The sequence below is a fragment of the Condylura cristata genome, unplaced genomic scaffold, assembly GCF_000260355.1.
Source record: "Condylura cristata isolate star-nosed mole 26May11 unplaced genomic scaffold, ConCri1.0 scaffold00029, whole genome shotgun sequence".
NCBI lineage: Eukaryota > Metazoa > Chordata > Mammalia > Eulipotyphla > Talpidae > Condylura > Condylura cristata.
In genome coordinates this window covers 21,451,633-21,467,550 of record NW_004567130.1, presented here as the reverse complement: position 1 = coordinate 21,467,550, position 15,918 = coordinate 21,451,633, and the positions used below count along the sequence as shown (strand labels likewise).

General features: G+C 55.8%; 1 protein-coding gene across 1 annotated transcript in view; it reads left to right on the top strand.

Annotated features, from left to right (window-relative positions):
• The first annotated feature begins 1,369 nt into the window (after positions 1-1,369).
• PARP1 (poly (ADP-ribose) polymerase 1) overlaps positions 1,370-15,918 on the top strand; it is a 44,833-nt gene continuing 30,284 nt past the window's right edge. The window contains exons 1-3 of the mRNA XM_012730869.1: positions 1,370-1,431; positions 1,787-1,892; positions 2,659-2,796. Coding sequence (XP_012586323.1) covers positions 1,370-1,431; positions 1,787-1,892; positions 2,659-2,796 — 306 coding nt within the window. The remainder of the gene's footprint in view (positions 1,432-1,786; positions 1,893-2,658; positions 2,797-15,918) is intronic.

The following is a 15,918-nucleotide window of genomic DNA, read 5'->3' as shown; positions in this document are numbered from 1 at the left end:
TTCAGATTCTCAGTGCTGTGCTTTAACCCGCTGCGCCACCAGGGAGGGCCCAAAGATTTATTTTTTTATCCATGCAGAACTGGGGTAAAGGCCAGAGGCGCAGGGGCGGCGAGAGGCTTCACCAGAGACAGAGTGGGGAGCAGAACAGGCAGATTGACAAAGCACACTGCTGAGGGGAGCAGCAGGGAGACAGGAGAGGTCTGGTGCACCATGTGGGCCCCTCCCCAGCCGGGGATCAAACTCGTGCCGAAGCGGCTATGACTAGCTTCACCGTGCTGCGCTTTGACCCGTTGCCCGTCAGGGAGGGCCCTAGGAAGACTTCTAAGCCCAGCTGATGGCTAGGTTGCAACTCAGCAGTGGCAGAGGCCACTGACGACCCCCGGCCACACTCAGAGGTAGCTGCCAGCCCCGTCACCTCGCCCCTCCCAGCATGCTCTGCACCAAAGAAGCTCCCGGTCCTCTGACTTCCCCCAGGCCAAGATGTCCCAAAACGAGGCCTCGAGCTCATGCGCACCTGACTTCCACGCACCTGAGCTGCACGTTTGTGCACAGGCTTGCGAGCCAGTTCTACTTCCCCACCGAGTCTGGCAGCTTGCCCCTCCTCCAGGCCCAGGAGAAACGTGCTCTGTCCTCAGGACCCCGACAGCCTCCTCTCTGGCTTCTGAGCACAAAGCCGGTGCAGCCTTATCTGCTCTCACGGTTCCTGCTCACTCTCCTCCCACCCGCCTACACTTACCTGCCTTTTAACGGGCTCTTACAGAATCCTCGCTCCAGCAACTCCTCTCCTGATTGAACCTGCTTACTTGACTTCTCTTTACAGGCCGCGTGGGCCCCGGAGCCAGGGCCTGGCCTGAATCTGCTCAGTGGGCACCAGCTTGGTGCTACTCTGGCAGCAGTCTGCACGTGTCGCCCAGGGCACAGCCCTGCCTGACCCCACCCCAGCCCTGGGGCCTTGACGGTGCTGTCCCCACGGGCTCCACACGGCCAGCCTGGCATGCTAATGGCCCCTGAGCAGACACATCTCCTAGTAAGTGGAAAAGGGCGTCACACACACCTTACCTAAAGGACCTCAGGGTGTCCAAAGATAAGTCTCAGCTTGTTAAGCTGCCATCGATCCACTGGAAATTTCCACCCCGCAGTTGAGAATTCCAGGGAGTCTGCCCTGTCAAAGGAGACCTGGGCTGCCCCCACCCTCAGGCTCTGGGCCTCCAAGAGCTCACAGGTGTGGGCTCCAGTCCCCTGGAGAGGCCTCGAGAGGATGACGGGGTTGTTAAAGTGAGATGCTAGATGAGGGGCTTTCTTGAAAAGAAAAGGCCCCTCGCACAAGCCAGTCACTGGGCGCGGGGACTGTCACCGTCATCAAGGCACGATGCACTGCAGGCCAGAAAGCCAGCGCGGGAGCAGTGAAAACAGCCTAACCGACGAGCTGAGGTGCGCTCATCCTCTTCCCGAAGTCCTAAGACTTGAAAATCAGAAAAGGAGGACTCTGCAGAGCTGGGACTTCTGTTCCTGCCCCTCTGCTAGGGTTTGTGAGCTCCCGGGCCCAGGGCCAGGGCGTGCCGCCCGCCGGCTCAGAGACCCCAACTGGGGACGCTATTTTCTGCTTTTCTGGAAACTCCCCGCAGCCTTTAAATCTTTCTGCAAAAAGTTGCTGCTGCAAGTGGGCTTCTCCCTCGCTCGCTGTTGGCGCAGCAGGAGCTGTGGCTGACTCGGTGACCCACAGGCCTGGCAGGGAGCCCCATCCTCACCCTCAGGGCTAAGTGACAGCCCCTCCGGCCTCCTCCAGGTTCTGCCTCAAAGACAAAGCGACAAGTGTTCTAGAATCTCCCTCTCTGCTGAGCAGTGTCTGCAAAGAGTTGCAGGGACTGTCCCTACAGACCATCCTTCAGCAGGTATGCGGAAGGGTGAGGCTGGATGGGCCCTCGCTGACCCACCGAAGAAACCTTCTAGGAAGACTTCTTTGAAAAAAAAAAAAAAAGATTTATTTTTTTATGCATGCAGAACTGGGGTACAGGCCAGAGGCCTGTGGAGGTGACCCCCAGGGCGCAGAGGGCCTCCCCTGACCCACCTGCTGCTCCCCTCAGCAGTGCGCTTCATCCACCTGCCTGTCCTGCTCCCTGCTCTGTCTCTGGTGAAGCCTCTTACTCCTCCACACCTCTGGCCTTTGCCCCAGTTCTGTGTGCATAATTCAATAAATACAATTTTTTAAAGATTTATTTATTTGTGCACACAGAACTGGGGTACAGGCCAGAAGTGTGGAGGAGTGAGAGGACTCCCCAGAGACAAAGCGGGGAGCAGAACAGGCAGGTCGATGAAGCGCACTGCAGAGGGGAGCAGCGGGGAGACAGGAGAGGTCTGCCGCGCCCTGGGGTCCCTCCCTGGCTGGGGACATGGTCGGCTGTCTGCCTGCCACCCCTTCCCCTCTCTCCTGGCAGAACCCCAATTTAGTTCAGGTATCACACACCCACGCGGCCTGTGGGCTTCAAGGGAAGTTAAACTACCTCAGCTCCAGGCTGAGGTCTGACCAGCCTGGGATACTCTCTCCTTTGAAGTGGCTGGTCCCAGACAGGGCGTGTGATCTCACTGAGGTCACTGAGCACAGGGCTCGGGGACGCTGGCCTCTCTTTTCCCATGAGCACTCGTGCCTTTCTGACTCAGAGTCTGCGTCTGGGCTTGCAGCAGCCTGGAGAAGAGCCAGCACCCAACGGAGGCTGGGAGAGAGAGCAGAGAAACGGCACCCGGGCTCTGGGGACTGTCCACCCTGACACCAGGTCCCCCAGGACTCGGGTGCACAAGGTGGTGGCTGTCCTGACTGTCTGACTTGACATGTGTTTTTATTCCTTGAGCCACGGGCACCCTGGCTGGAACATCCCAACACTTAAGGGCGATCTGAAGCGACGTGCGCATGTGGTGTCCTGGGGCAGAGACTGGTAAGCTCAGCTCTTTGACGATATTTGACTGGACTCCGGACCCAAGCAGGAACTCAGGCCCTCTCGCCAAATCCCTGGTTTATTAACTAGTAAACCACATTGCCAGCCATTCAGAACGTCTCTCCAGATCCAAGAAAAAGAAACAAGAAGAAGGTGAGATGAGGCTGGTACTAGGGTGAGATGGAAGTTTGACTCGGGACAGCTTGACCCTGTGACCGGAAGAGCAGTTCCCCATGTGGGAAGACGCAGAGAGCAGGGGCTGGGGTTGTAGAGTGGAGAGGAGGCAGCGGGCAGAAGCAGGGGTGAGGGTATTGTAAAAAGGGGGTCAAAGCCAGCCCAAGGTCACCAGAGTCTCATCTCAGTCTCCGGGGCTTTGTTCCTACCTCACGCTCCCAGATACGACAGTTTCAACTTTTCTTTGACACATGAAATCATAACATCACAAAAGATGCCCCTAAAATACGCTAATGGGGGGCCCTCCCCGGGGCGCCATGGGCTAGAGCGCAGCACTATGAAGCCGTCTGCAGCCCCTGCAGCAGGAGCTCACTCCCAGCCAGGGAGGGATCCCAGGGTGGGGTGGGCAGACCCCTCCTGACCGCCCGCCGCTCCCCTCAGCAGAGCACTTGTCCAACTGCCTGTTCTGCTCCCCACTCTGTCTCGGGGAAGCCTCTCACTGCTCCTCCCCCCACCACACACACACCTCTGGCCTGTACCCGGTTCTGTCTGCATACACAAATAAATCTTGAAAAAAAACATGAGCATATCCTTTGCACCGGTAAAGGTATCCACGATTTGTGGTCAGGTAGAAAAGGCAAAGTACAGAGCAGTAGGTACGTTCAAATAAAGGATGAGAAAACGTTTCTCGCTGGCTTGCGTGTGCAGGAAGAAGCACATACTAGAACAGGGTAAACCCAAAGATACAGCGGACGAGGAGACGCAGATGGTGATGTAAAGTAGACTGTCCCGCTTTCTTCTTAATGGACGTTTTAGTTTTGAACCTCGAGATAAGCTGTCTAGTCAGAATACCGAATGAGGCATTTTTAAAATTTTAATAGAGAAAAGTGCAAGACGCAAGGCGGGATGGGGAGAGCCCTTCCGTCTCTTCACACCTCCACAAACAGCCGGGTCTGGGAACCCGCACTCACGCACACAGGGCTGGTCAGGGCACCTCGTGGCTGGGTGTCCGGCAGGACAAACTGCCCAGGGAGGGCAGAGCCGGGAGCCATTAGACAGTGGGGCCGGGGGTGGGGGGGAGAGGGCCTCCCAGGCACTGCACACCGAGCCCCAAAACCCCTGGACCCCCAAATCCCCTGAAAGAAGAGCCAAGCTCAGCTAGCACTCTCTGTCCTGTCTGCTGCACTCCGATGCCAGCCACCTGCAGCCACCCAGCTATTATTTCTGTGGAAACACTTTATTTCATTGTTTCAGTAGCTTGTTTTGAGTCTACTTGGAAAATCTTCCCTAGCTCTTTGCTAAGCCCTGACAAGTAGTGGGGGGGGGGTGAGGGGGGCCATGCTGCTCCCCACTATTGAGTTGAACATAAGAAAACTGAGCTGAGGTTCTCACCTCGGCACCTGCTTGCCCCCGAAGTTAGACAGCCGGGGCCCAGGTCGGGGGTACACGTCAGGCAGAGTTCACCCCAAAGAAGCACCGTCCTGCCAGAGGTGAGCCAACAGCCCAGCCAAAGCCTGGTGGCCTCGTAACCTCATTTGACCCTGTCCCTCTTGAGCGCCGTCTCCAGCAAGGACGGCGTCTGGAGCCTGCCCCGCCTGGCAGCCCCGCTAATTGGAGATTGACGGCGGCCTCCCGATGAGGGGGAATGAGCCCTGGCAGCGCCGAGGCCTCCGGGCCGCGGGCTGGGCCGGGCGAGCCAGGGCTCTGCTCCCCGGCAGGAGCAGGTTTCCCATCTGCACGGCATTTATCCAAATGTGGGGTGACCCCAGCTGCCCCCCATGACTCCTGTGCTATTCCTGGATGAGCAAAAGCAAGTTATCACCGGCGAATATGGACAACCCAGTCGGGTCTGTGTTTTTTCTTTGACTTATTTTTAAAAATCCCCTTAAGGGATAAAAATAATGAACAACTATATACCAGAGATATTTTACGGGGGAAGAGTGGGGAATGGGGTCAACAATGGGGAGGGGGGAAGATGTGCACGGGCCACGGTGAAGGCCCACGGGTGAAGTGGTGGTGGGAAACCCACGGGGACTGCAAGTGAGATGGGAAAAGGCACAAAATGATGCAAAATAAACTAGTGTATTTTTTTTTAAATCCCCTTAAATATGGTGCGATCCGAGTAGTGACTCGTTAACAGCTCTCCCAGTGTCAGCTCTGGGCTGCAGATTTTCAGAGTATCAGCAGTGGCGATTTAACCCAGCAGTGTGCCGTGGGGGCCTGGTACAGAGGAGCTCCAGAAAGGGGGTGCAGGCCCCCTGCGCCACCTTGGGAAGGAGCTGAGCAGGGAGGCCACGCTGAAGAAGACAGGCAGAAAGGTAAGCGAAGCAGGCCAGCTTGCGTCTCAGCTTTGGACTGGGTCCGGGAACTTGGGGGACACGGAGGAGACGTGTGAGAGGCTCGGGGCAGGCTGACAGCAGCAGCCATGACCTAGATGCGTACTTGGATTTTGCTCCGTATGTGCCAGACCAGCCTGGCCCCTTTACCCCTTTCTCGGGGTCCCCATCCGAAGGTGACTTAGACTGGCAACCTTTTAGGCCTCAGCGGCCCTGCTTCAGGCTGACCCTGTTAGGCTGGGCCTTTGCCACGAGGGAGGGGTAATGTCAGGTGTCTTACTGGGAAACCTTTACCCCTCCTTCTCTCCTCATGCACATTATTCTGTTCAGGTCCTTTCACAGTAAGAGTATGCTCTGTCGGGCCCTCCCTGGGGGCGCAGCGGGTTACAGCACAGCACTGAGAAGCTAAAGCCGCTTCCGCATGGGTTCGATCCCTGCCTGCCCCGGAGGAGAACCGCAGGACACGGCAGACCTCCCCGACCCGCCCGCTGCTCCCCTCAGCAGTGCACTTCGTCAGTCGGCCTGTTCTGCTCCCCACCCTGTCTCTGGGGAAGCCTCTCACCGCCCCTGCACCTCTGGCCTGCACAAACAGTTCTGTATGCACAAATAAACTTTAAAAAACAAAAAGAGTATGCTTTGTCTTTACACAGAGGATGACAGAACCCATTGAAAGCATGCAAATTTGGGGGACCCGGGGGCACCCTTCAGTCTGCCTGCTGACAGTGGCAGGAAAATCACCTCACTGAGATGCACTTCCCAGCTGTGTTGGGAATCCCACTGCCTTTCAGGGTGGCCCTGAGCCACAGCTGCCCAAAGTGGGCTGCTGGAGGCCGGGGTATAAGGCCCTCTGACTGGTGAGTGGGAAGGCCCAGGGCACGGGTGGCGAGCGGCCACCCAGAGCATCGTGCGTGGTCAGCGCTCAACGCCAGGCACTCCCGAGGAGCAGCCTGCGCTCCGGAGCGGCTCTCCAGGACAGGGCGGCCGGCCCGAACCTGGCGTCCCAGCCGGCAGTTCCCGCTCAAAGACGCGGGTGCTTGCTAATGGAGACAGCGACGTCCACTCGGTGAGAGCAAGTGGGCCACGCTGCCCCCCGCCCTTTGCCCAGAAGGAACCCCCACGTGTCTTGCGCTGGTGACCCAACAAGGTCTCAGTTAAGCCCCCACCGGAAGCCCCAGGCTGTGGAGCTGAGCACCCCGCCTGCTCTGTGCTCTCCCCAGGGGCAGGACTCATGTGGGGAGCACTCAGCAGGCCCCCCTTATGCTGGGTTTGGCTTTCTGGAACTTCATTTACTGGGTCCACATGAGTATAATATTTTGCTCCCAAAATGTTACATACAGTAAGATATTCTGAGAGAGGCCACATTCGCTTTTATGAAAACACACTGTTGTAAGTGTTCTCTTGGTTTAGTTATTGTGGCAGCTGGCTAAATTTAACAACCGGCCACCACCCAGGCAGGCAGTGTTGGGAGGTCCAGAGGGAAAAAGGGAGTGGACGGGACTCTCAGGAGAAGTTGGGCCACTGAGCTGATGACCCTTGATCTGATGACTCCGAGGGCTGAGAGGAGCCCCCCAAGAGTCCACGGACATAAACAGGACCTCGGGAGACTTCTCCCTCAGCCTGTCTCTCAGCACATCCGCCTCTTCCCTACTCCACTGTTTCTGGTGAATTCTTTCGCCCCCATACCTCGGCCTGCACCCGAATCTGCCCCTCGGTACTTATAATTAATCTTACCGTGCCTGATTTATAAATGAAACTTTCTCATAGTTAGGGCTATAGAAGGACACGTAGCTATACATAGGGCTTGATACTAGCTAAGGTTTCAGGCCTTCATCTGTTGGGGATCTTGGTACAGGCACCCCGCAGATAGGAGAGGCGTATCTACTGCAGGTTGGAGTGGCTCGAACTCGCAGCAACTCCTGCCTGCAGAAATCCCAGCTGTCTGTGCCCCCAGGTCCCCAGCAAAAAGCGTGGCTCATGCCCTGAAGGGCTGCCGTGGGAGGTGGCACTCAGATACCCCACTTTTCTCTGACTCGCTGCACGGGGCCCATCTTGGGAGGCTGCGCCCCCCAGTCAGCCAACCCCCACGCAGGCTGCCCGCCTGGGCCTCCAGACACCCTGTCCAGCCTCCACACGGGGACGTGTGTCTTTCAGAAGTCTCAGCCCCCGCAAAGGGGCACTCCAGGGAGTCCCCTTGCTCAGCGTGGCCTGGCCTCCTCAGACCAGCCTGCCTCTGTTCTTCCCTGAGCCTGAGGGAGCCGTCAGCCAGGGTCCTCCCCGACCCTTGCTCCTCACACCACTGCGGCTGTCTCCACCCGGCCTCAGCCCCCTCAGAGTCCTCACCCACCCTTCACCATCTTTCTTTCCAGGGGCCGACGACCTGTCTTGGCTCTGGGCCGAGTGACTGAGCTTTCACTTATTTGCCAGGAGAGGTCTTTACAGCTCTGGCCTCAGTGATTCACACACAGCAGTCGGCTGGGATAAGTACAATTCAGTGTCGAGAGGGCTCTGGGATGTGCTCTTGAGATAAAACTGCTAGAAAGGAGACTTGGGGGGATCAAAGCCGGTGGGGCGAGGCCTTGCAGGAGGGGAGGCCGCGGCAGGGGGCGGCAGGGGGCGGCTCTGCTCACAGCTGGAGGAGCACAGATTCGCCGCAACACTGCAGCAAATGAACCGCCCCAGACCGATTAAAGGAAGCACCTGTGTTTTTCAAAAGCTTTCCTGGTGGTTCTAAAGTTCACCCCGAGACAGCATCGAAGGCCTAGTTAGCCACGGTTCCTGGAGGCATGGGAAGAGGACGGGCGAGGGCCTCCCTGGTGGCGCAGAGGGTCAGAGCGCAGCACTGTGAAGCCGTCCACAGCCCCTGCAGCGCCAGTTCGATCCCCGGCCAGGGAGTGAGAAGACGGAGGTGCCGCGGGGCAGGCGCGTGAAGACGAGGCCTCGCTAGCTTCTTGGCTTTAGGCTTGTGCCAGGGACCTGGGGGACGTGGCGGGGCGCTGCGGCAGCGGCCCGGATGAGGAAGCAGGTGGTGGACGGAGCAGGCGCGAGGCGGGACGCAGTGGCGAGCATCCTGATAGGAGAACGAGCCTTTTACTGATAGGAGGACAAAGCAGAAAGGCCAGGCCGCGCTGGAGGCGGCTGCTGCGGAGAGCTTCGGGTGTGGTGAGTCGGGGCTCCGCTAAACCATACCCCTGAGCCCCCTCCGCGGACCCCGTCCACCGAGGGGTCCGGCCATCGCGAGCTGGTGAGGAAGGCTGGGGCCAGGGTGGGCGCGGGCCTGCACGTGGGTGGAGACCAGGGCCGACCCGCCAGGAGGGCCGGGGCAGCGGCCGGGGCGCCGGGAGGGCACCGCTGGGCGGGGCTGGCTGCGCAGGGACATGCCGAGGCCGCCCAGGCCGCAGGAGAAAGGCGGAGGAGAGGAGGTGCGGGCCTGAGACCTCTGTAAACAGGCGCCTCGGGTGGACTGAAGTGATGCGAGGTCAGAGTGGAAAAGAGAAAGTAGTCCGGGACCCCGGGGAGACTCGAGCAGCGAGGGGGCCCTGGCTTCCCTCAGGACAGGCCAGCCCAGGCCACAGCAGGGTGGCAGGGGTCAGGGGGTCACCGGTGAGATGCTTCGGAGCACGGCTCAAGCCCACCGGTCCCAGGCTGAAAAGTGACCTGGGCAGGGTCCCGGCTGCGCCCTTTGGGGGAAATAAAGGAGGTTGGTGCTTACAAGGCCGCACAGGAGACCTTGTCAATGTTAGCTGTTGTTCTTTTTCTATGATTTATTTGTTTATGCACACAGAACTGGGGGACAGGCCACAGGTGAGGGGGTGAGAGGCCTCACCAGAGACAGAGCCGGGAGCAGAACAGGCAGATGGACCATACACACTGCTGAGGGGGCAGCGGGGTGCAGCGGGCAAACACAGGGGTCTGCCGCGCCCGGGGGGCCCCTCCCTAGCCAGGGATCGAACTCGGGCTGGCCACCAGGGAGAGCCCGGCTGCTGTCCATCCTTAAGGCCCAGCAGATGCACTGGCAGTGTCCGCCACGATACGCCAGCGTCCGCCCTCTTGGCCTGTGCAGGATTGAAACCAGCGAAGTCAGAGGCTGCTGCGACCACGTAGTCACCGAGGCCTGTCTTTCCTGCCTGCTAAGCCCGCCCACTTCTCTGCACCCACTGCCCACAGGGCCACCAGATGGGCTTGAGCCTGCGGACCACAGTGGTTCCAGGGCCCGGTTTCATCTGCGTCCAGTTTTGCAACAATCCACAGGGCACCCAAGGGGGTGTGTAAAGCCCATCTCTGCCCTCCCGTCAGTTCCCCAGTCTCTGAGCCTGCTGCCAGCCCACAAAACAAGCCAGCCTGGCTGGGGTAGCTTAGATTTGCGGGCTTCTGGGTTTCTGTCCAGGCATCCGCCCCAAGAGGCCTTCGCAGGGGTGCGTGTGCGTTGGGCGCCACCTCGTGGGCAGTGAGGGAACAACCTCCGGGCCGCCAGAGTCGGCCCAGCGCTCCAGGAGCCGAGCGACACACTCAGCGTCACAGACTCAGCACAGAGCCAAACTGGTGTGCAGAAACAATGTTTAAGAGAGGTCGGGAGCTCGAGAGAGCCACACTGTGCAGATGAGCAAAGGCCGGCCCCGCCTTGACTCGCCGCGGGGACGGCTGGCAGGAGGGGGCAGCCGAGGGCTCAGCTCAGGGGTGCTGGGTTCACCATCCACACGCTCTTTCTCCCGATATTTGTTTCTGAATAAACCCATTTGAGGTGGGGGTGACCGATGGCTTTTGTTTGAGATGGAACAAAAGGGGTGGACCCCTCTTTGGCCACCCTTGTGGGATCTGGAGACAGCGGAGGCTGCTGGAGAAGCAGGTGTCGGTGCCTGGGGCTGATGGGGCTCATGTGTGCCCACAGGCACTGGTGAGGCTAGGGTATGTTCTCTTCTGGGTCTGAGCTCCCCCAAAACTTGGAGTTGGTCTCTTCAGGGAAGTATTTCAGACCGATCGTTTGTTTCAAAGATTGATTTGTGTATGCATACACGAACTGGGGTGCAGGCCAGAGGTGGGGGGGTGAGAGGACTCCCCAGAGACGGAGTGGGGAGCAGAACAGGCAGATGGACTGATGAAGTGGAGGGGAGCAGCGGGGAGACAGGAGAGGTCTGCCGGGCCCTGTGGGTCTCTCCCTGGCCAGGGATCAAACTCGTGCTGCAGGAGCTGCGGACAGCTTTGTGGTGATGCGCGCTAACCCCTTGCACCAGCAGGGAGGCCCAAGAATGCTATTCTTTTTTTTTTTTTCCCCCTAGGCCACCAGGGAGGCCCTCACAGAAGACTTTTTTTTTTTTTAAAGATTTGTTTATTTATGTATACAGAATTGGGGTACAGGCCAGAGGTGCAGAGACAGTGAGAGGATTCACCAGAGACAGAGTGGGGAGCAGAACAGGCTGACTGACAAAGCACACTGTTGAAGGGAGCAGCAGGAAGACAGGAGAGGTCCAACGTGCCATGTGGGTCACATCCGGAGCTGAAGTAGCTTTAGCCTTCCAGGGCTGTGCTTGAACCCACTGCGCCACCAGAGAGGACCCAAGAATGCTATTCTTAGAGAAGCCAGTGCTCACCTCCTGTCTCCCCATCACAGTCCCTCAGCAAAAGCAACGAGTCATTTACAGCAACAAACGGGAGTTATTCAGAAACAACACAAGAAGCAACCACAGGATGCACTCAGGGAAGCCAACCGTTCCCCACAGTAGTCTGCTTCGCCTGCAGGACCACTCTGGGCTCCGCAGGAGGGAAAAGTGAGCCCTGGGAGTTGCAAGCATGCTGGGTGCTGGAGTTTGCTGATCCCCACTTGTGTGGTGCCCCAGCTCCCTGCCTCCTGTAAGCAGTGTGCTGGGTATTAAAGTCCACATTAATGTTACCTTGATATGTTTTATGGAATATATCAACATATTACATTAAAATAATAATTTTGTTATTATTAATGTATTATGGAATACATCAACATCATATTACATTAAAATAATAATGCAATAGATTATTTTTTAAGACATTTTTATTTATGCATGCATGCAAGAACTGGGGTGTAGGCTAGAGGTGCTGAGGAGGGGTGAGAGGACTCAGCCGAGACAGAGTGGGGAGCAGAACAGGTAGGTGGACTGAAGCACACTGCTGAGGGGAGCAGCGGGGAGACAGGAGAGGTCTGCCATGCCCTGGGGGTCGCTCCCTGGCCGGGGATCAAACTCCTGCTGCTGTGGCTGGTGACAGCTTGATAATGCTGAGACTTTAACCCCTGCACCTCCAGGGAGGCCCTACATTTGTTTTTTAGACATAATGGCATTGCACACTTTATAGACTGAGGGCAACAGCTCCTTCATTGACTGTCTAACTTTTATAAGCACCAGGGAACCAAAACATTCCCGTGACTCCATAGGTTGCAGTGTTCACACTATTGCACTGGCCTGAGTCTAACTCGCCATCTCCCCGGGGCGCGCTGTGTTTATGAAAGTCCTGCATCTAAGTATGTGTTTGCTACCTAGAGGAGCTGCGGTTTTGTATTGCTGTTGCCTGCCCAGGCTTCCCCTGGGAACAATCCACGTTCCAGAGCAGATAATCCCTCAGAAAAGTACGGGGCCTCCACCCCCATGACTTATCTAATCAGGAAAAAAGCAACAAACCTGTTTATATTGTGGGGGTTTTGTTTGTGGGTTTGTTTTTCAGGAAAACAAGAAAAAGCAGGTGAGGGGTTTCAGCCAGGGAAACTGAGTCCTTCTCTGCTCTCACAGGGCGAGGACCCGGCTCCAGCCGCCCACCAGTCCCTTAATCATGTCTTGCCTTCTGTGTGCAACAGAATTTTTCTCACTTTTTTAATAAACCAGGCAACATTATGCATGGTAAAGAGCATTTGGGAATGAAGAGCAAACAGGGAAATAAAGTAAGACATGTTTATATCATTAAAAAACAGCCTCCGTGAAGCTTAGAGTAAGCTATGTGGGAATGTTTTCATGGGCAAGAGGTGATGAGGGAACTTCACAGCCGCTGAGCTAGTCGAAACATAAGGAAATATTCAATGTTATGGGCAACCAAAACTCTGAAGTCAATAATAGTAAATGTTGGCAAAGATGTGCAATGAGTGAACTTTGACACACCACTCTTGGGGGTATAACTTGAGGCAACCAGTTTGGAAAACTGTCAGTTGAGTCACTCAAGCTAACCCTGTAACTTAGGTATGCAGCTGCTAGGTAAGTATCTCACAGAAATCAGAACAAAGACGCCTAAAGATATATGCATTCCGGGGTCCTGACTAGACTTGAAATAGACACAAACGTAGAAACTGCCTACCTGTTTGTCACGGAAAGAATGAGGAATATGGGCCCTCCCTACTGGTGCAGCATGTTAAAGCGCAGCACTGTGAAGCTGGCCAAAGACACTGCAGCACGAGTTCGATCCCCGGCCCTGGGGTGACCCCCAGGGCACAGCAGACCCCTCCTGCCTCCCCACTGCTCCCCTCAGCAGCGTGTTTCAGTCCATCTGCCTGTTCTGCTCCCCACTCTGTCTCTGGTGAATCTTTTACCCCCACACCTTTGGCCTATACCCCAGTTCTGTATACACATAAATAAATCTTAAAAAGGAAAAAAGGCCCTCCCTGGTGGCGCAGCGGGTTAAAGCACAGCACTGAGAAGCTTAAGCCACTTCCGCATGAGTTCGATTCCCGCCTGCCCTGGAGGTGACCACATGGTGAGGCAGATCTCTCCTGACCTGCCCGCTGCTCCCCTCAGCAGTGGACTTCATCGATCTGCCTGTTCTGCTCCCCACTCTGTCTCTGATGAATCCTCTCACCCTCCGCATCTCTGGCCTGTACCCCAGTTCTATACGAATAAATAAACCTTAAAAAAAAAAAAGAAAAGATGGGGAGTATGTTGAGATATGCACGCCGGGGGATTGATACCCAGAAACCAGGTGAACAAACAGCAAACACACATGGTCATAGGGTGAATCTCACCGACGTGCTGCTAAGCAGTGGAAGCCAAGCACAGAACAACACAGGGTGGGTGATCCCATTGGTGTGAAGTTCAAAAGCAAGTGAAGCTGCAGTCATAGAAGATGAGCAGAGGGTGGCAGGAGGTCACAGCAAGGAGCAGGCGAGGGGACGCGTGTAAGGAGCCAGGAAGTCTCTGCAGCCTTCACCTGAAGTGGCCACACAGCAGGATTCTTGCAATGAAAGGTCAGGACCTGTGCCCTCAGCTCTTATGCAGGCTGTCCTTCAACAGCGCCATTCTACAGGACCTCAGGACCTCGCTAGATTGTCGGTGTTTTTTATTTCTGATTTTGCATCTTTAGGCTGTATTTTAACACTTTGTATTACTTGGATTATTTTGCTTTGTGAAAAATGACTCAAGTAGAAAAGCCATGTGGGTCAGCCCCTGGCTGGGGACGGAGCTTGTGCTGCAGGTCTGGCTGCAGACAGCTGCACAGTGCTGTGCTCTAACCCGCTGTGCCACCAGGGAGGGCCCCTACAATGAGTTATCTTTCAAAAATAGCACTTGGATCTTAGTAACAGGAGCAAGTGCCCCAGGGTAAAGGTTTCTGCTTCAAAAGCAGAGAAACCAGATAGCCACACGCAGAAGACTGATGTTGGATCACTTGCTAACTCCATGCACAGAAATGAATTCTAAATAGATGAAAGACTTTGATAGAAAGCATGCCGCGGTAAAATCTACCGAAGAAAACATCTTCTGTGATAGGTTTCATGGCACTAATGATAAAGATGTTTTGGAAACTTGACCCCTACCACAGGGAAATAAAAGCAAAAACAAGCAATTAGGAAAAACTAATTAAAAAGGCTACACAGTGAAAGAAAATATAAGATTTCAAAGTAGTGAGCTGAGTGGGAGAGAATCTTTACACATTGCGCAACTGGCAAGATCATCAAAATATTTTTTTTGATGTATTCACTTTAACAACAAAAAACACATAGCCCAGTTAATCATTGGGCAGCATATTTTTGGAAGAGGATTTACCAAGTTTAGCAAAGTGGCTATCTAGAAGGCTTGTGGGGACACAGGAAGATATTCAAGATCCCGTTTAATAAAGCAGTTAGGGGCCCTCCCTGGTGGCGCAGCGGGTTAAAGCACAGCACTGAGAATCTAAAGCCACTTCCGCATGAGTTCGATCCCCGCCCGCCCCAGAGGTCTGCCACACATGGCGTGGCAGACCTCTCCTGACCCGCCCGCTGCCCCCCTCAGCAGTGTGCTTCGTCGATCTGCCTGTTCTGCTGCCCACTCTGTCTCTGGTGAAGCCTTTCGCCGCCCCTGAGCCTCTGGCCTGTACCCCAGCTCTGTATGCACAAATAAATAAATCTTTAAAAAAAGAATTAAAAAATAAAGCAGTTAGGGTAACAGGGTAAATGAAGATTGCTCAGGCTTTGGGGCCGCTGGCCGCTGTGGCTATCACCTGTGGCCTTGGGTGCAGGGCACAGGACATGCCTGCCTGATGGTGGACACCTGGGGTGTGATGTGAGCGTGCACACGTGGGCTCGCCTGAGCTGAGAAACCGCCTGTCTGGGCAGCGGCGCAGGACAGGACGTCTGAGAACTCAGAGACAGTCCGAAGAGGGAAGATTTGCCAGGGCTGGAGCGCGGCTTCTTGGCCCTCCACCCCCACCCCGACCCCCACCGCCCTGGCCAGTGGCCAGTGGCTACAAATGGTGTAGAAAGATCATTAAAAGCCGCTGAGGGCTCCGGGCCGCTCCTCTGCCCGCCTGCCCTCCTGCCTGGCTTCTAACTGGGAATGTGACTGTGGTGTTGGGTTTTTTATAATCCACAATTGCCTTCAGGGAATTACAGACCCTTTGAATGAAATGCACTGATTTGCAGCAAAGCTTGGTAATGACCAAAACAGCTACTTTTGATCAGTGAGAACATTCAACTGTTTTGATTTTTGGTCCCGGGGGGGGGGGCGGTTAAGGCAGGTGTTTCAAATACCCCAGCCGCTCTCGCTGCACAGGGGCTCTATCAGGAGAACGAGGATCCCACTCGGCTCTGGCGGCTGGTCTGGGCTCCGCGGTGCAGACCGGGCACCTCAGGCACAGGCCAGGCGTCACCTCCGCTCCCTGACTGGCGTCCTAGTGGGGCCCCGTCCGTCCTGCACCCCGGGACTTGCAAAAAGTTAAGGAAATAAATGAAAAAATATGAAATTGGGAGGAAAGTTTCAAAATGGAGCAAATAGTCAAAACCACGATAGTGAATAAAACCCCCCTGAAACTGTTACAGGCTGACGCCAAATCTGTGACCGGACAGGGGGAGAGGGGCACTCCTGAAGCCCCAAACCTGCCTGCTCTAAGTGGGTCCTGCCATCCGCCGCGTCAAGACAAAACATATAAAACTTTAATGAAAGGGACTTTAATGCAGTGAGTGTACAGTGCAGAAGACAAAGAGTGTAATGTCTAAATCAAACACCTGAGGCCACCCGTCCCCTCGTGGGCAAAAGTCCCCCCAAAGGGACTGGCCCAGAGCA